This window comes from Notothenia coriiceps, unplaced genomic scaffold (assembly GCF_000735185.1).
Source record: "Notothenia coriiceps isolate Sejong01 unplaced genomic scaffold, NC01 NC01_scaffold00031853, whole genome shotgun sequence".
In the NCBI taxonomy this organism is placed as follows: Eukaryota; Metazoa; Chordata; class Actinopteri; order Perciformes; family Nototheniidae; genus Notothenia; species Notothenia coriiceps.
Genome location: NW_011364554.1, coordinates 739,940 through 759,918, shown reverse-complemented (window position 1 = coordinate 759,918; position 19,979 = coordinate 739,940). Strand labels below are relative to the sequence as shown.

The following is a 19,979-nucleotide window of genomic DNA, read 5'->3' as shown; positions in this document are numbered from 1 at the left end:
AAGGTTTCACATAAAAGTGTCTGTACACTCCAGTACAATGCCGATAATGTTTGTGCAGCGTTTGCAGCTCTAGGGAGCGTCCTTTCTTTACTCTACGGTGCTATTTGTGGGGTCTGAAGGGGCCAACTTTGAATACCAGGATGATTCAGCGTCAAAGGGGTCAGGATGTATGATAATGTACCATGGGGAACATTTCCATATAATGAACACAGTACCTCTTCTTTAGAGGCCCTCTTGAGGAACGGCGATGAGGACACAGATAAAGATAACGAGAGAAAGGAAGACTTCAAGAATGAGAGCCAGAGAATAAAAGATGAAGACAGAGAAGAGAAAAGGAGAATAGTGGAGACAGCAGTAATGGGAGAGACAAATAAGTGAAAGAGAAAGAGGTGATGTTAATGCGGTGCAGCCGGCAGTTTGGGTCCCTCTGCACCACTTGTGAACTCCTGGCTGTGTTGAGCTCTTACTCTCTCACATCAGCCTCCTGCTGCTACTGCAAGAAGACGCATTGAGAGAAAGATTTTTGTATGCATTTATTTATGTGAATCTGAAAGCCCTTGTGTCGGGAAGCTAATAACAAATTGTCATGCTGGCTCTTGATTTGTATAGATAAAAGAAGCCATCATGAGCCCCATAATGCGAGCTATTTAGTGCACCATTTGAAGCAAGCTGCCGGGTCTGTCACTCACACAAACTTCCAAGTCTCTTCGTGACAAGCCTGGGCTTTTTGTCATGAAGTCTTGAACAATAATGTGATAAAGCGATGACAGACATGCGAACACGCCCAACACACAACCCCGCATCTGTTGAACATTCATTACTCTCTCTTCTCCATTGTTTTGCATAGAAAAAACTGGCACAAGCTGCAGAGCCAAACCAGGTTAGACCAAGTGGCTTCCTCTTTTCATGAACACTGCTGCTGGAGCCGGTTCCACATGGCACACAAGTGTGAAATTGGTGAGTAGATTACATGTGAGTGCGATGATGTGAGAGCAGCTGGTCCATCTTTACAGGTCAATACTGATCAAACATGGCTGATAATGTGTGCAGTGCAGTCCATTTTTCACTTCATCCAGGTAGATATCAGGACACTGGTGAACTCTCATTGGAAATTGTGTTTATTGATACAAATCCAAAAGACTATACAGTGTAATTTCCACAAACATCTTTCTCTTGATTTATTTTTACACTTTATTAAAAAAATACATGTTTTTACAAAAAAGGACTGCAAACTTATATTTCATTGTTGATCCCTGCTAATGAGAACCCATTCTCTTTTTAAATGTACGTACAAAATTAAGCTAAAAATCATATCAATGCTGATATCATTGGATTATAGTTTAGCCCTGGCTTGACCCATTTGCCGCGCTCAGCTAAGTGATCAAGGAACCAATACAACGCCTCACTGCCCTCGGTCAATACCCCGGTCTGACCTATTGGCTGAGGTGGAGAGAGGAGTAGATCTATAGCATTGACAGCCCCCCCGTCCTCCTCTTCTCTCTCATTAGATCCACTCTATTAAACTCCTTATGCATTTGTCTGTAGGCTGCTGGGCCGGGGCTGGGAAACAATTGGAGAGCCCCATTGGTGGTCTCTTAGCTCCATTATAGCTGAGGAACCGACACAAAAGTGCACAACGTTTCCAGGTTGTAGATAACCCTGGACTGAATTTTGATTGCAACAGTATAAATTGTAGTTCAACATTAAGTGTTTGTGGTCATGTTTGGCAGTTGTGTGTTTTTAACATGCAGTAAAGAGAACAACTACATGTTCATAGGAACAGATGCATATCTGTTTGGTGGTGGTCTGGAAGGATGTGTTTTAAAAGTACTTGTTTGCCCTCTGTGCAATAATGAGATTACGAGTAAATACGAAGCCAGTAGCCAATCAGCTTAGCTTAGCACAAAGAATGGAAACAGTGGAAAACAGCTATAATAGACTTACTCCAAAATCAATCTAGTGCATATAACCATCATGTATATCTAGCTTGTTCATCTGCACAAAAATCTAAATTGTGAAAACAACAATTCTGTCTTTTAGTTTAAAATAATAAACTGCCAGTAGCCTTACACCTGCATAAGTATAATTTGTTATACTGTATCTTAAACATTATTTGTAAGGATTAAACAAACAAAGATGTAACCTGAAAGATATGGTTTCTCCCCATTTCCAGTCTTTATGCTTAGCTAAGCTTACCAGCTGCTGGCTGTAGCCTTATACTTGAAAGACTGTATTGAAAGAGGAACTGATCTTTTCATCTTACTCACCCCAGAGTAAATAACTTTAAGCCTGTTAGTGTCACTGCGCATGTGGGTGTGTCAGTGTTTGAGAGACAACATCACATGACTCTGGTGAATGTTGACATTGGTTTGTGTTTGTTGGCGCTGTACAGTATATGCGAGAGGCATCATTCAGGGGTGGAGTGGAGGCGGCTATGTGGCAGAGGGGACTCGGACATGTCCACCGTCGTCACTCCCAGCTTCTTTAGGGAGCGCTCGTCTGTCACTGAGATGGAGCGAGAGAACGCAGGACGAGAGGCAGCCAGTGGGCCTGAGAGAGAAAGAGACATTTCTTTAATTGTTCCTTTTCCCATATCCACAATTTTCCCTCTGTAGTTGCTTTGACAACACAAATGCGTTTCATGTTATGCTAACAAAGCAAATTTAAAGTTAAAGTTGACGGATAGAAAGATGAAGAGAGAATGACATACACATGACATGAAAGACACAACGGTACAGAAATAAAAGGGGAAGAAAAGCAAAAGAGGCACTGAAATGAGAGATACAGAGGGACAACTGTGTTTGGGTTTCCAATTAATTTAAGTATACTTAAGATCTGTGTCATACACTTAGATTCCCATTAGTTAAATCCCTCATTGGTATTCAACCCACACACCCGGCTTTTCATTAGACTCTCTTGAGTAAATGACATCCATTTACTTTTATTACGGCAGATGAATGAAAACTATCATTCGGCCTGTGCAGAGACAGACGCAGTGGCATCATTTGTCCTGTAGGGGGTCATGGCGGTGCAGCGAGCTGCAGCAGGTTGAGCAATGACTGCAGATTTTTTGCAGCTTGATGTCTCTCATCATCACACACAGAGGGAGAGAGAGAGAGAGAGAGAGAGAGAGAGAGAGAGAGAGAGCACAGGCAGCAAGAAGCTACAGGCCATAGTGGGAATACTACATTTGATATCTCTCACATCAAGCTGAGGTTCACCAAACTAACCAGCAGGGGGCAGGGTGACCGCACACGCACACACACATGCACTCACACGCATGCACACAACACATATGCCCAGACACAGACCCCACTACGGCTGACATTTGCAGCTAAGTGCTGCAATGGCTTGTTATTTATGTTGAGAGGGCTGTTGATGGGGAGAGTTCAGCAGGTGGCTGCATTACACTGTTTATCAGACTGACGCTGTGGCATTATCGCTTCATGAGCCTGCCTACTCTCTTCTTCCCCTCGTACATCTGTCTTTCTGTCGCCCTTTTCTGGGCATACACTCTCCGCCTCTCCCTCCTCACTGCTCCTCGTGTAGTGAAATGCCTCCTGACTGCTCTTCCCTCTCCATTTCTTCTCCCACAGATGTGCACCAGCCATCTGGGCACTTGTAGGCCACAACTAGGCACCATCCTCTGTTCAAGCATTACACCATTTTTCATTTATACTATATTGCAGTGTTTACAGCAATTGATAACAGGGTTTGCTAAATAAATATAACATTCCTGTTCAGGTTTATTGTAAATTCGTAATGATCTAAAAATAGGTTTTGGCCTCTCTATGTACTTCCTCTGCACCTCCTGCTGTATCTGGTGCTGGTTAGGCTTAAATTAGATGCAAGAATCATTACGTCTGAGCTCAAATACACATTTCAAACTTTCTACTCTATTCATACTCGCCTCTCACTGCCCTCACTGGTCTCACATCCAGCTGTATTCTCTCTCCTCTACTTCAGTCCCCCCTGCTGTCTCCCCTCCCATGCTCTGCTGTATTTCTGTACAGTATAATCAGGAGCTGTAACCTCACCTGTGTTGCACGGGTTGGATTTGACTTTGCTGTTGGTCTTCTCTTGCATCGTCTGCTCGTACTCTCTCACCTCATCCAAACTCAGCCCTGTGGGACACAAACACACAAGCCCGCACCAACACACAAAGCATCAGCACAGCCAATGGAATATATATTAACTTTTTAAAAGGCTTCATATTTAAAAAAATAAACACAACTGCATAGTTCTGTTGTGTTTCTGAATGTGACCCACCGTGCCATTCGTCTATCCACGTGACGGCTTGTCTGTGTCCAACCAGAAGAATGTCCTGGATGCTCTAAAATAATACCAGAAAAAAAAAACACTGTCATTAAAAATGCTAAAAAGTGCTTTAAACTTAGAAGTATGCTGGTTTATTTGAAATGCGTCATCAAGCAGAACGTGACGGGACGTCATTGTACAAGTAATAACAATGCTATCTTGTTATTATGTCAACTGAATGAGATTATGGTTGAGATAAGGAGTAACTTAGATAAGTGGAAACTTATCTTGGGTATGTTTGTTTGGTCTCCTTTTGACAAAACTAAACCAAATTCCTTTAAATGCTCTTTCACTCCAGTAACAATGTTGGAGAAAGGGCGTTGCTAGTTATAGTACTTTTGGTTCTTCTTTTGTGATTATTTGCTCTGCCTCATGGTTATCAGCTCTTTTATGTGTTCCACTGTGAGAAACTCTAAACCTTTTCTTTGTTTGGGCCAGAAGAACAGACGCTCCTTATGGTTTTGTAGTGTAGGAATCTTTCCACTAAATCTGACCTGAGGTTGGGTTACTGAATGGTAGAGGATGTCATTTGAGTCTGAGAGCCTTCTTGGCAGTGGTCTTGGTAATCATACTAATGTCTATAAATTAATGTCTATATGATAAAATGCAGCACATTGCTCATTCGAATAACAAATGACAGATCAGGATTATTCAGGATCATCATTTTACTGTAAAGACTCAAAAATGCAGAAATCAATGCTTGAATGAAGCTAAGCATTTAATTAAATCCAATTAGTTATACATTTTGATTTCTCAACCTTGTATTACACCTATATGGGCTTGTAACATTAATGAATCGGTAGAGGAATAAAAAGCTCGGTCTCACTTTGTGTATGAAATCTTCGGTCTTTGTCTGGAAGCCGTACACCTCGAAGCTGCACTGCACCCTCTTATAGGAGCACATGATGGGCTTGTGGTCGTCCCTCCATCCTTTCTCCAGAGGCCCTCGGCCAGTTTTACTTGACATCCAGCGACTCGGGTCCTGCACGGGGTAAACAGTGGGTCTATAAGTTACTCGCTGAGTCTGCAGAAACTTTGGCCCTGTGAAGCATCTTGGGGGGAAAGCTATGGGTCTGTAGATGTGCAGTGCGAGTGTGTGTTTGTTTGAGCGTGATGTTTTGTGTGTGGAGGTGCAAGCAGATTGTTTCCTCAGCTCAGCCCGTGGGATTGAAAGTGAGATAGCACCCATTATGAGAGCGGTTGTGATTTTACTTCCTCACTGTCTCTTATTTGATGAGAATGGGGTGTTTGCTTACTGTATTTGTTTGCATGCATGTGTGCTGGTCTGTATGCTTCTATGTGCCCAGGCCTGTGAATTGGCCTTTGATCCTAGAGACTTGATGGGAGTAAAGAAATGTGAAGCCTTTGTGGAGCGACAATTTAAATTTAAGAGGTTCAATAGTGAGAATTACGCTCTTTTAGTAGCAAAGCCACATTAGAAAGTAAAGCAAAGTTATTGAAGTGGAAAGATCACAGGTGAAAATCCACGCCTGTGTCATCCAATACAAATATATCAAATCAAATCAAGTTTTATTTATAGAACACATTTAAAAAACGATTTTTGGTCGAGCCAAAGTGCTGTACATGTAATAAAAACACTTTACTACAATAAGAAGAAAAGACAATAATTTACAACAGAAATATAAAAACAAAACACAGGGAAACGTCAGGTGTCGTACTCAGCTCTGACTAGAAGGCCAGAGAGAAGAAGTGTGTCTTCAGTGAGAATCTAAAAACGCCTAGGGTCTGGGCCGACCTCACATGGAGGGGCAGAGTGTTCCAGAGCCTAGGGCCAGCTGCTGCGAAGGCTCGGTGCCCTCGGGTTTTGAGCCTGGTCTTGGGCACTATCAGCAGCAGCTGGTCAGCCGACCTTAAAGCTCTGGCAGGGGTGTGGCGATGGAGTAGTTCGGCTATAAGCCGGAGCCAGCCCATTTAGGGCTTTGAAAACAAATAAAAGGAGTTTAAATCAATTCGGAACCGAATTGGAAGCCAGTGAGTGCAATGAGGCCAGAATTGGGGTGATGTGGTCACGTTTTTGTGTTCAGACAGAAGACGCGCAGCTGCGTTCTGGACTAACTGCAGGCGTTTAATTGCAGCCTGGTCCATACCCACGTACAGAGCGTTGCAGTAATCCAGTCTCTAGGTAACAAAGGCATTAATAACTCTTTCTAGGTCTTTAAAAGATAAAAACGACTTGGTCTTGGCTAGGGATGCTCCGATCGCCAATTTTGGGGCCGATCGCCGGAATCAGTATCCGATTGAGTGGGTGGGGGCTATGGGGATCTTCCATTTAAAGTGATGTTTAAAACTCAGTTAATGGGGCTCATTCACTGGCGCTTCCACAAACAACAACCAACATAATTATTACATTCAAATGAAGTACATTATTCAACAGAATTATTACATTCAAATGAAGTACATTATTCAAGTTTACTTTAACTTTGGATAATAAAACGGGAGAAATGAGCGGAAGCGCTCTCTTTTCCTCTCTCCCCCTCTCTCTCTCTCCTGACAGCCTGTCAGTATCTCATGCAGCTCACTGACCCAGTAATGAGTGACCCGACAGTGAAGAATACAAATATTTATAACTAGTTTAGCTAGTTCCAGAGGTAGATAAAATAGCTAAGTGTGTAAGGTCTAACTCTTAGTGTGTGTTTTGCTCCGCTCACCGGCCCGTCACAGCAGGCGGAGCTGCAGGATTTCTGCTTCACACGTTGCATACCGCTACTTTACTGTCTTTTTCGGACACCTTCAAATACTGCCAGACTGGTGAAGCCATTTTGGCGAGCTTGTTTTGCCGCCCACAGAGAAAAGTGTCATGTATTTTACGTCATGTGATCGGCTCTCCCGATCGGCATTTATAGAGAGCACCAATCGATCGGCAGAGAATGCATATCGGCCGATATCGATCGGCGGCCAATTGATCGGAGCATCCCTAGTCTTGGCCAATATTCTTATTTAAATAAAAGCTGGTTTTGACTATGGAGCTGACCTGCTTATCACATTTTTAAAAGCGCTATTGAAGGTCACTCCAAGGTTCATAACCAGGGCTGCCAAAATTTGAGTTCAGTTTGGAGTGAGATTTTTTTTTGGTGAACCGAAAAAAGAAACGTTCATGTGTACAGTGTTACAAAATAGGGTTTCCCATTAATGTACTGGGGCTACAGTGGAATACGCACATACACAGTGTATCCGCGACTCTTACAATGAAGGCTCGATAATCAACTCACAGCATATAAAATGGCATATAGGTATAAGCAGAGGTAAAGTGCTATTTTACAAGTGGGGGGTCCTCACCTCCATGCCCGGGAAGATTTTTTTTTTTTAATATTGAAGTTAAATGCATCAATCTGGTTCACTTTGAGAGCAAAAGGAATTTATGGATACATCTCTCAACACGCATGTGAAACAGAACTGTAAACAGATTTTCTTTTTCTTTATGGATATTTTACAAATCACTCACCTTTTAAACTGTATTCTTGTTTTACTGTCATAGTATTTCATAACTGTTTTTCATTTATTCTCATAAATGGTGACCAAAACGTTTGAGACCCACTGAGATAACTAGACTAAAGTTAACTATCTAAACAGAGTCCCTTACCTCACTGAGCTGTAGTTTCTCAGTCTGACAGGACAGAGCTCTCCCTCTCCTTGTTTTAGAAACAGCTTTTAATATCGCAGTTAAGCTAACCAGATGCTAACAACAACAATGCAAATAGTGAGTTTGGTAGAAATATACTGTATAATAGTAAAGTTATTTAAGATGATGCCATATTTATTGAATATTTTACATTATAAATATTCCCCAAAATTATTCAAAAGCATATTCTTCCAAACTCCTTGCTGTAGTATGACCAACAGGAGACTATTGATGTGTGTCGTGAGTGAAGTAATAGTAATAGTGATTGAATGTTATTGTTTTCTCTTTTTTCAGAGTTGCACTTTGCAGACGGTCCCTGAGCACTCGTTTCTTCTCCGGCTGCAGATAGAGACCAATGTAATGTGTCCAGCTCGGAGGACGGCGCGTATTGGCTTTTTTTGATCAAATTGTGATTGTAGTTCGTTGTCAACCTTACCACGGTACTTAGGAGACGTCATTTGTGTCTGAATAACGTTTTGTTCATGAGTTATTGATCCGTGAAATCAGAATCTCCCAATATCGTTCCAACTTTACTGAACTAAGCCAGAAGACCGTCTCATTTCGTAGACCGCTCGGTTTGCTTTTCTTTCACTTTATTTTTATATACATTTATTTTGGACGAAAACTTAGTGTGAGGAAAGGCATGTGTGGCGTGAGTGCGTGAGATATGGGTTAATTGCGTGACTCTCACGCTCAATGCGTGAGTGTTGGCAGCCCTCTTCATAACAGAGGGGAGGAGGTTTTTATTGAGAGCCCAGAATATCAACCGGAGATGCTGGGGGTTGGGGTCCAAAAAAGATTACCTCTGTCTTGCTCTCGTTGAGGTTAAGGATGTTTTTGCTCAGCCAGGATTTGATCTCTGTCAAGCAGTCCATCAACGGCTATAATGAGTTATTGATATTTGAATTGAGAGGCAGATAGATCTGTACATCGTCGGCGTAACAGTGGAAGGGAGACCACTGTGTTTAGTGAGAATTGAACCTAGGGGCAGTATGTACAGTAGAAAGAGGATGGGGCCCAGGATAGAGCCTTGGGGAACCCCACAGGTAAGAGGGGCTTTAGCAGAGGAGAAGGCACCTAGCTGCACTGAGAAGCTAAGGTCTGTCAGGTAGGACCTGAACCATAAAAGGGCAGAGCCTATGATGCCTGCGGACTGTTCAAGTCGCGACAACAGGATGCTATGGTCCACAGTGTTGAAGGCAGCTGTCAGGTCTAACAGCACCAGGACAGCTTGGCTACCTGAGTCGGCGGCTAGGAGCAGATCATAAAACTCTTAAAAGGGCTGTTTCAGTACTGTGCATAGGTTTGAAGCCAGACTGAAACCTTTCGTGAATGCCATGCGTGGTTAAGAACGACTGCAGCTGGACATAGACTACTCGCTCCAGGACTTTAGATAAAAAAGGTAGCTGGGAGATGGGCCTAAAATGTGCGGGGTTTGAGATTTGAAAATATATGAAATATGTGATATTGATCTTTCCGTGTAACTCCAAGCGTACTTAAAATGCTGAACTATTCCTTTAGTGAATTCATAGCTTTTTTGTTTGCAAAAACACACAAAACAAACATGTTAATGCGTCAGAACAGTGCGTACCTCTGACTCTTTGTAGTGCCTTTCAGGAATGGGGTCACTCAGGATATCCAGGAAACTCACATTCTCTGGTGGAGTTGGTGTGTCCCCAAACACCTACACCCAAACAGATGGGGGAGGTCATACAGTATAATGAGAGCAGACACACACACACACACACACACACACACACACACACACACACACACACACACACACCCCCCCCATACTCTCACACGCATACAGTCACTCACTCAGAGGAGAGGGGGGTGAGAGTAGATGAGTAACAGTGTAGAAAACTGAGTTCACACACCATAACACCCCTCACTTTATCCCACCCCGAGGCCCTTTGAGCAAATCACACTGGAGCAAACAGAGAAGAGAACAGAAGGAGGGGGAGATGGGAGGGAAAATAAAAAACAAGGACGAAGAGATATTAGAAGAGATGGGGGGGGGGAAAGAAGAAGAGTTATGAGAGCAGAATACATTTTTCAATGAGAGAGAGAATGGATTGAAGCTAGGGAGAGAGAGGGGGCCGCACTTTAATCTGACCTTGTTTAAAATGTGTTCTAATGCCCCGCTGAAGTTGTTCATTTCACAGTTGAAAACTAACAAATAAGGAAAACCTGCCATTAGATAATAGCCCGCCACGCTCCTGTGGTGCTGTTGGTCTGTGTCAATCCAAGGTGTTTCTCCCTTTTAGGGAATGAGGTGCATTTTCTGGATCTATTGTTTTGCTTTTTACTTTCTGCTCAGAGCATGACGCCGTCTCTGTGTTTGACATTTGAACAGGATGTAAACGATTATCAAAATAGACTAATTGTTTTGGCTCTGAAACTAAACTGTTGGGTAGTTCAATATATTTAAATAATTGCCATATTTTATAACTTGATATATGTTTTGTGTGTAGTACGTAATTTGATAACAGCTGTAAAAAATAAACAATATAATTGATTTATATTTTCCTCTAAAATATAATGGAGATATAAAAAGAAAACACTTTAATACCTCATGTGTTCTTAAGGACAGTCCTCAAGTGAATCCGTGACTTTATGAATTTGTGTTTGTTTGAACTTTAGTGCCCTGTAACAACATGACATGAAACAAGACGCACCACATTTTTGTCTAAAGCTGAACGCAAGACAGACAGAGTTGCTTTTGTTACTGAATATCTGTTTGTGTGTGTTCCCCTTGATCAAAATGTAGCATGGTGTCCGTGCGCACCGCCGCTGCATGTCTGGTTAATAGATCTTCCAACACTGCATTGTGTGTTTTGCTTGTCCTCCTTGTAATTTGCACATCAATGTGATGAACATTTTCTTTGCGCTGCAGAGAAAATTGCAATTTATCTCCTTGCGCCTTGTCTTTCTCCTCCCCCTCTTCCATAATCACTCCATCTTTCTCACCCCTCGCTCCCTCTCATACTCACATTGTCGTTATCGCCGTTGTTGTTCTCGAATCTCGTCTCAATGCGTATGCTGAACTTGGGGAGGAATGATACCTACGGGGTGACAAGAGGTAAAAAAAAAAAGGAGGAAAAAGGGACAGAGATAGAGGGTGGATGCAGGCTGCAGATTAGATCCACTGATACTAGAAAGAGATGAGCTCTGTTGCATTCATGTACAGTAAATGATGTGTGAGAATACTTACTGAGTACTCTGCAGCACCAGGGACGTTCAATATGGAAAGGGAGAAACTGCATTAGTTACTCATACATGCATGAGCACGCAATTGGTCTCACACACATACACATGACCACGGGGGAATACATGCAAAGTTAAAAGTAAATAAGTTTTGTATAATTCATCGAGGTGAAAGTTAATTTACGTTTAACACAAAGTCGCTCAAACCTGTGATGGTGTACGGGTAGAAGTTCCAGGCCTTTTCCGTCACGTAGAAGAATCGCGGGGCAAATGCTCTCGCCCAGGCTGGCAGTTTACTGAATGCAAAATGGAAAGAAATAAGGGTTGCTTTTAGAGAGTGGGAAAGAGGAATAGTAGGAGAGAGAGATTATAGAGGGAGACGGAGAGAGCCTAAGTGGTTTTTGTGCCATTTATAGCCGGATTACCTGTAGGCTACTCTCACCACAGCATTCATTTTTATGACTCATTCCCAATTACACCTGTGGTGATGAATTGTTACTGTAGCTTCCAAGGCACATGTCAAGAAAATGATTGAAGTAAAATGCACTCACTATACTCTGCGTGTGAGTGTGTCTGTGTGTGTGTGGGTTCCAGCATATCTTTACTAATGAGGACCAAATGTCCCACAAGCACAGAAAGATTAGGAAAATCCTCCACAGTGAGAACATTCCTTTACTTCTGTAAGAGTTTATTTTAGGATTACGCATTGGGTTTAGAGTGGTGATTAGTAAAAGAGTCGAGGTTACATTAGGGTAATGAGTGAGGTTAGCTTAGGGTTAAGGAATGAATTCAGAGATAAAAGAGAATGGTGGTTGTTATTTTTTATGACTGAGCTTTCTCTATAATAAAAATGTATTGATTAATAACCTGTCACGCTGAAAACAAAGCAACGAAAGCACTTATATCAGCACAAGAGCATGGACAGGGCCATCAAGCATTCCTGCAGGTAACAAAGCATAATGTTACCGTATGTAACCTTTTATACAAATACTAGCAATACTATCTGGTAATGGCTTTTAATAATTGAGATAAGGGATAACTTATCTTGGTTGAATGTATATGTATCTGAGGGATACTATTTGAGTTTGCCTTTGTCAAAACCACACAAACATTCTTTCATTAAACAATGTTGAGGTTACATTTGGGTGAGGAGTTAGTAAGGTTAGTTTAGGCTTAGGGAATGAATTTGGAATTAAAACATAATTCTGGTTGTTGTTGTTTTTAGACTGAGCTTTCTCTATTATCAAAATGTATTGATTAATGGTCTGTAACGCTGAACATAAAGCAAATAAACCACTTATTTCAGCTAAAACAACATGGACAAGGCCGTCATGCATAGCTTCAAATTCCTGCAGTAGACTCATTTGGAACATTTAAGTGTTGACATGTCTCACATACTTCCTTGTTTACGTTGAGGACTGCGGCTTGAAGCAAAAGAACATGTCTTTGGGTGTTGCTTTATTTTAATGCCTCGCTATTTAGTGTTTATAAGCATTTCTTAAAACTTAATTCATAATTTATAATCTGATAGTTTTAAATACATATGAGGAAATTTGTAAATCTGAATGTGTGTATTATCAGAAAAAACTGCACTCTTTGTCTTAGGAACTAGTTTTAAAAAAAACTTTGATTAAAGATCTTCTTAATAGATTTCTTGTAGAGCTTCAGCTTTCAGAGATATTTTACATAAGTCATACATAATAAACTCCTGGTTAATACATCATTAGAGGAGTCATATTTGTGCACAAACACATTAAAGAAATAGTTTGACATTTTGGGAAATGTTCCAGTTTGTTTCCTGGCAGAGAGATGTGAGAAAAGATTAATACCGCTCTCATGTGAAGCTACAGCCAGCTGGCTAGCTTAGCTTAGCATAGAAACAGCTAGCCTGACTCTTTGTGAAGACAACACAATCTGCTGTATCAGGTGTTTAATCTGCCCAAAACTGCAGTGTTAAAGTGAAATGTTGCTTTTTTATCGAGGGCTCTGTGGACATATTAAGTGTCCACTGCATGGTTACCTGGCAACTGCTCACAGCCAATAGTCCAGGAAATAAACGACCACAAATCAGCAAATCGTTATTTCTTCACTTTTTTTAAACATTTTTAAACAAGCAATATAGGCTAATTAGTGAGCTTTAGATGAGCTGGTATGCAGACTTTGTTACCTTATGACAGAGCTGGGCTAGATGTTCTCCATTTCCATATTAAACGTACAGATGTAAAAGCATTATTGTGCCAATCTTCTCATCTAACTTGCGCCATCTCCCAAAGTCATCTTTTTCTTTATTAAACACTGCTTAAAACTTCATTATAGTTTGTGATGAGATTGAGTAAGTCTTTCTAATTTTTGTTACCAATGCTTGTTAAATCCATGATAATTAACATGTCACCATCATTTTAATATATGAACTTCTACTTCTTTTTCATGAGCACACATTGTTAAAGTGTGTCCAGCCTCCAATGGCTCAGAAAATGTTTTTCCCATGATGACGTGTTGCTCTAAGCTGAGTCTGTACTTGTACAAACCTCAACTCTTGAAGGTTTGCTGTGATGAGCTCATGGTACAATAACATGTCTACTGTAACTCAGACTAGAATGGGCCTCAACATGTTTCAGTAACTGGGTTCCTGAACTCGATATGTGGGAACATCACACTGCGGTATGAGAGTTTCTGTGTTGAAACAAAGTGTTATTGCTTGTTTGTCCTAATACCTGCAATACACAGTGAAGTAAGAGATCAAAGTTCGAACACAATCTGTTATCGTAATGACAGAGTAGACAATAAGGCCCAGGTTGCAAATCACCAGGACTCTTAGTTTTAGTGCCTCATTAGTACATAAATCCAATCAATGTGCCCTCTACCTGCTCAGGTAGATCCGCTTCTCGGTCAGCTGACCCTGGCCGTGCTGCGGGTGCATGTCGGCCTCATTCCTCATCACCTCCACCCCTTCTCCACCACCACTCTGCTCACAGCTGTGCTTACTGATCATGTACAGCTGCCCAATCCTGTACTGGAGCCCGGGGAGAGGTTTTCAACGAGGTGTATGAAGGTGAGGATGGGGAGGGGGAAGAGAGGGAGAAACAGTGATGAGAAAACATGAACCACGAAGCAAAATCATCATAAGCCATCCAAGGTGACGAAATATAATTGAAGTGATTTTTGATTGTATTATCTCTGATATCCTAAAATAATACTACTTTACTTTTGAAACAACCCTCACTTTATAAAATCAATAAAAAGCACACTTGCTGGATTAATGTCCCAAAGAGGTTTTTCAGTTACAGCCTCTCTTGATTTGGTTGGGCCATCAGCATGTTGAGGTATAAATACTGTGCCCCCGAAAACAGACAAGGTGGGGTAATGCTAAAAATGTAGTTTAACAGAAGTAGGCGTACACATGGAGAAAGTGCAATGTCAGTGAAATGCAATATGTTTTCAAAGTTGGCTCCGTTTACATTTTTTTATTTGACTGTTATTTCCCCTTGCTCTGTACATACAACATTGACTGCTTGGTTTCTTGCCCTGTTAGACTGACCCCTCCTCTGTTGCTGTTACAACGTTTTTGCCTTTTCCTTCCTCTTTTTGGTGTGACATTTTAAAGTCCTTTGAGGCCAGTTTGTGATTTTAAGCTGTCTAAATAAAATGTAAGTGACTTCACATTTAAGAAGCATTTAAACCGAATATGTCGGAGAACATTTTTCAACGCCACAAGGTGATATTACATTTTAAGGACTTCAATGACCAATCAATAATACCACCACAACTAGTCAATAAACCGCTTACTCCATCGAGGAAATTATAATAACCATCAACGACTTAGAGGAAGAGGTTGTGAGTGATGACAGAAAAATGTCCTGGCAGCAGGTTCAGCCATAGTTGCTGAGTGTGATTTTATCTCGACAGGCACTTACTCAGTGCTGCTTAGAAGCCCGCTTTGTATTTGCTCTTCATTTTGTAAACAGTTACTTGCTGTGTATAAAGATTTCCCTCAAGTGACCATATCTGACATCAACATTTAATTTGGCCGGTGAGGGTGAACGACTGGAGTCTAAATTAAAGAGGGGGATGGCACTTTGTTCTCTGCTGCAGACCCAGTATGTGCTCGATGCTGATGAGGCGGGAGTGTTTCTCTTAGCGAGTCTAAAGAGGACGAGGCCTTTGGGCATCTGGAGCGGCCTGACTGATTCAGTTTCCTTTTGAACCATTTACACAATAATACTTCAGTTTCTGCACTGATGCTGCTTTCTGTCTTTTCCTCCTCAACATTGTTTCGCTGTACATCATTGTGTTCCCTCTAATTGCAAACTGAGTTTTTAAAGACAATATGAAAAAAAAACACTGCAAACCACTAACTACTCTGCTGTGGCCACCATACGGTAACTCATGTGTTGTTGTGCCACTAAAGCATTTTTTTAATTAAAAGTGGAAGATGAGGAGGCAGAGGGAAAGAGGAGGGCAGATCTCAGTTTGCTATCCTTCACTGTGCAATGTTGACATCATTGTGGCTCTCCTCCTCCTTATTCCAATTACAGTGTAATGTCAACATTCAATATTTACTTATTGGGTATTCATGGGATTTAATTAATCACAGCGATGGATGCTTTTACACCGTCTCAAGGCTAACAGACTACAGAGCAGCGAGCTCCTCCCACACAGGTTATGAATCTCTTTGACTGTCTAGAAAACTTACTCCAATCACTATTATTATGCAATGTGCATGCCTTTTGATGAATGATGTGTGGATAGAACCGTTCATCGAAAGCTTTTGGCATGCTTTCTCCTCCAACAAAAATAAAGACAAGTTAACAAGCTGTGAATTTGTCATGACTTCCTGAGTGTAAATATAGCTCATCATTGTGGGGTGGAGACTCTGCAGATAGTGTCAGTCTGATAGCAACTGGAAATAAAAGATTATATGATTAAAGTCAAGCTTGTGGCAACTTTCATATTATCCAGTGATCAAACGCTAAGAGAAAAAAGTAGAATTCGTTATGTAACCCTGGATCTGTCCGCTGACAAAGACAATGAGCCTTTTTTTGCAAGACAAACACCTTTGTAAATATTTGTAATTAATTGTGTACTCAACTCAAAGGAAAGGGTATGGGAAGAGAATGACACATCTGTACAGCTGCCTAGTCTTTTTCTTTTGAGCAGTGTCAAGAAAGCCACATTTCATCTTCCTTCTATGCTGCTTCAACTCATCATGAAGTTGCTTCTGTGCAAAGTGACAACCACAGGGCGGCTCAAGGACTCATTCAGCACGTGCACAAGAAGTTTGAAAAAAAAAAAAGGTGACTCCTTCACCATTGCCAGTAAGCAGAGCATTTCGGATGACTTTTTTATAGGTGTGTCATGTAAGACATCAGACACGGGCTGTCTAGCAACACAAGCATTGCCGGTAAACACTAACATTTGAACTGTGCATACTGTTTTTTTTACATCTGCTATTTATTCAGTTTCTCTTTCAAAGTTGGTGAGTTGGCAACCTGGTGATTTTTCTTTTGTGTCTGTCAATCTTGTTTTACGATGATCACCAAGTTGTTACAGATGAAAACCCTAAATAAAGATTAGCATTATTATTTTGTGGTTTCTTTGGAGTGGTAAAGGGGCTTTACCCAATATTATACAACCTGAGCTGCAGCCGCCCCTGGTCAGATTTTCCCACAGCAGAACACAATATTGAACATTCCCTAAGACACACTAAGCTGTATTGTGTTACCACTGAACTACTTCTTGGATATTTCACACGTGAAAGTCTACACCATTCCCTTTATAAATTAAGGGGAGGCAAGGGTAAGGCCTTTGTTAATGTCTTGGACTGAGGTAACTGTCACGATTTGATACTGCCTCAAATAATCTGCACTTAAACTTACATTACATTCAGGCGAAAGAGGATTTGCTGGCAGCTCAAGTTTCTCTGTGCCCTGAGCTGATACTGTAAATCCTATTTTGGACTGCTATTTGTCACTGTCATTGTTGTGGTAACGGGTAGACTTGTAGAGGGGGAAGGGAAAGCACTGGGATGTGATGAGGACGTTCCTTTTGAAGGGCACTTTGGCGCATAACTCAGTCTCCCGTCCCTCTTTTTTCCCAAGCGGGATCACCTTTGTTTGAGTTTAGGTCTTGCAAAGCCGAAACCAGTCTGACTAGTTTTTTGCGCTGCGAGGCGTGCTAACGCATGTGAGGGAAGTAGTGAAGCCGACAGATGGGAAGATAATTTAGACACAACCGCAGCGATATGATGCTACCGGCCAGGTGTTGTGCTTTGGCTCCATCAGATTGGCCGAGACTGTTGATGCTGAACACACCGCGCTTACCCCAGTGTGCCAAAGCTCCCACAGAGCCGCCGCAGGAGGTCTCTGTGCTCTGTTGGCACTTTTCTTATCAGCACATTAACACTTTCCAGATAACAAGTCAACAACACTTTAACACTAGAAATAAAAGCCCCCTCTTTCAATTTAAACTTGTAGGAGGGTTGTGTGTACGAGCGTGGGAAAGACAAACACACTTACCTCATCCACAGTCAGTGGCATACATATGCGGTATTCTTTCATCAACATGGTGCAGCTACAGAGAGGACTGTCTGGGGAGGCGTGTGGCGCAGTGGATAGTGCGTTGGTGTTCGGATCAGGGGAGCACAGGTTCAAACCCCGCTGCAGTCAGCATGTGGTTGTGTCCCCGGGCAAGAAACTTCACCCCAAATTGCTCCTGTGGGGATTGTCCACAGTATTGAGTATGGAAGTCGATTTGGATAAAAGCGTCTAACAAGTAACATGTAATGTCTGTGTGAACTGTGTCTATCTCAGCTGTCTCAGTTGCATAGCAGGCAGGCTCAGGCAAGCTGCACTGCTGCTCCACCACAGTGACCTCTTTTCTGACGCTCTTCTTCCTTTGTTTTGCTGATGTCAGTAATCCAATGAGTTAAGTCCAGTCTCTCTCTGTCAATGAGTATCTGCTGTTTTCCTACTTTTTCCCTCGCTCACTCACAGTTAATCTCCTGCACCCGACTTTCTAGCTGCCGCCTCGCTTGCTTTTCTTGTTACTTCTGCTTTCACTTCTCTTGCTTTTGCCTGCCCTTTTCTGTTTGCTGTTTTTCTCACTTAGTTTCTGTTTGCTTTCTTTCACCACAGTGAGAAAGTGGTAATTAGCTGTGAGCTAAGATTGAAAGGCAACCAACTCCACCTGCTCTTTCCCTTCTCTGCCTCCTTGCGCTTTGTTTAAATCCTCCTAAGACTCCTCATGTGTAACCTTGGTGTCCGCTCGGCGCTTCTCCCTTTCCCCTCAGCAGCCCTCCGCTTCTCTAGGCAAAGGAATTTTTGAGGAACTGTCTTAACTGTTTTGCTCTCCCTCATGGTATCCACTCCCCGCCCACTGTACTTTACAACCAACTCACCTGTGTCACCTCCCCCCTGTCTCTCTCCCTCTCTCTGAACTTTATCTGTCCTTTCCTCTCTGTTGCCAACACTGTTTTCCACACTCTATCATCTTTCTATATCTGGCAACGCTAAGTAAAACAGTTTGTTGACACCAGTCTTTGGAATTTGAATAACATTCCTCAGACCAGACCTCAGACAAGCATGTTATGACATAGAAATGGCCGACAAACAGGGGTAGTTAGGGTGGGGCATTGGATTAAATATTACCAGAGCCATGGGAACTTTCATTAAGCACAGTGCCAGGCTCCCTTACATTGTATTGCCTCCTGACCTTCAGCCAGGTTTAATTGAATCTGTGTTTAGTCAATGAGTAGAGGAATCGAAGCAGTCATAATTTCTCGCCTGTGTCCGTCCTTGAGTCACGGCACCGCTCTCCTTTTGTGTGAGCGAGAGCTAACAGTGTCTTCCAAGCACATATTGTTGCCTCCTCATCAAATAAGAGAAGCAGATGTTCGGCTTCTCCGGGTCACTCTGACCGGGGCCCAAAACCAATAACCCGCCCTGGATTCTGACACTGGTGGAATTCACTGGCTTTACTTTGTGCAGCCGTGAGACGAGAGCCAATGTGTCTCTCCTCTCCACGTGCCCTCGCTATCATCCGCTCTGCAGTGAAAGTGCGGGGAAAACAAATTCCCGGTGGGGATTGCTCCTATCTTATCAGATCAGTGTTTAGAGAAGGGAAGCCACTTCAGAGGGCTGAGGTGTGCTTTGCTTGTCTCTGCCATTTTCCCTAGCTCGACACACACAGAGCTCTGTCAGTGCCACAGTTTAAAGGATGATTGGTGAGACTTTAGATGCGTGTTCAGCAGTGTGATGGAGTCATTGGTTGCTTTGATTGATTATTTAATTGTGGTTTGAGGGTTGGTTAATGGTAACCGTTGTGAGGAACGGCAGTGCTTTAGCTCACTGATCCTGCAAATCACGAAGCTGTTCTAAAGACTGGTTTCTTGATTGATCAACGTATGGAAGAGACGTTTACTGTAGATGTATCGGGTGCTTTCTTTCAAAGGACGCAAGTCAGAGGTGTGGCTTAGAGAAGTACTAGAGAAGAGTATTTTCTAAATGTTTTTTAAATTTATTTATTCAATTTTTTTATTATCTTTACATCCCAACAGCAAATGTGGCAAGAAAAAATAGAAAAACTATATTGTCTGTTGCAAGACCGCATAAGCCCATAATCATATGGACTGGATAAAATGTTGCTGACATGCCTACCTAAACAAAGTCTGCCAGACGGTCACTGCACTCACTATCAGGTTGCGAGTCCTAGCAATAGCCGTGTTTGTTGTTTATGTTAATTAGTATTATGTTCATAGTCATTATTTTTGGGCGTTGGCTTTGGGAGAAGGCTGAAGAGACAGCTAGTCAGTGAT

The 19,979-nt window shown here is 42.0% G+C and overlaps 1 protein-coding gene across 3 annotated transcripts; it reads right to left on the bottom strand.

Annotated features, from left to right (window-relative positions):
* Nucleotides 1-1,100: 1,100 nt before the first annotated feature.
* pitpnc1b (phosphatidylinositol transfer protein cytoplasmic 1b) lies at nt 1,101-18,511 on the bottom strand. 3 transcript variants are annotated; one of them, XM_010788483.1, is made up of 11 exons: nt 18,419-18,511; nt 17,683-17,878; nt 14,032-14,180; nt 11,375-11,463; nt 11,175-11,182; nt 10,954-11,025; nt 9,549-9,641; nt 5,144-5,299; nt 4,270-4,333; nt 4,038-4,124; nt 1,101-2,550 (listed from the first exon to the last, which is right to left on the bottom strand). In XM_010788483.1, the coding sequence occupies exons 2-11, from the start codon at nt 17,728-17,730 to the stop codon at nt 2,408-2,410; spliced, it is 909 nt and encodes a 302-aa protein (XP_010786785.1). In that variant the 5' UTR covers nt 17,731-17,878; nt 18,419-18,511; the 3' UTR covers nt 1,101-2,407. The 3 variants fall into 3 exon arrangements, with proteins under 3 accessions (XP_010786785.1, XP_010786784.1, XP_010786783.1); XM_010788482.1 differs by having other exon boundaries at nt 18,353-18,491; XM_010788481.1 differs by having other exon boundaries at nt 17,683-18,491.
* Nucleotides 18,512-19,979: the final 1,468 nt, after the last annotated feature.

What these genes read in the sequence shown, in the direction of transcription:
- pitpnc1b (XM_010788483.1), bottom strand. Translation starts at nt 17,730, where the DNA reads ATGTTGATGAAAGAATACCGCATATGTATGCCACTGACTGTGGATGAG. An exon ending in CCGAAGATTTCATACACAAA is followed by an intron (nt 4,334 to 5,143) that starts GTGAGACCGAGC and finishes GTATTATTTTAG; the next exon opens with AGCATCCAGGACATTCTTCT. An exon ending in GTGGATAGACGAATGGCACG is followed by an intron (nt 4,125 to 4,269) that starts GTGGGTCACATT and finishes TGTGTCCCACAG; the next exon opens with GGCTGAGTTTGGATGAGGTG.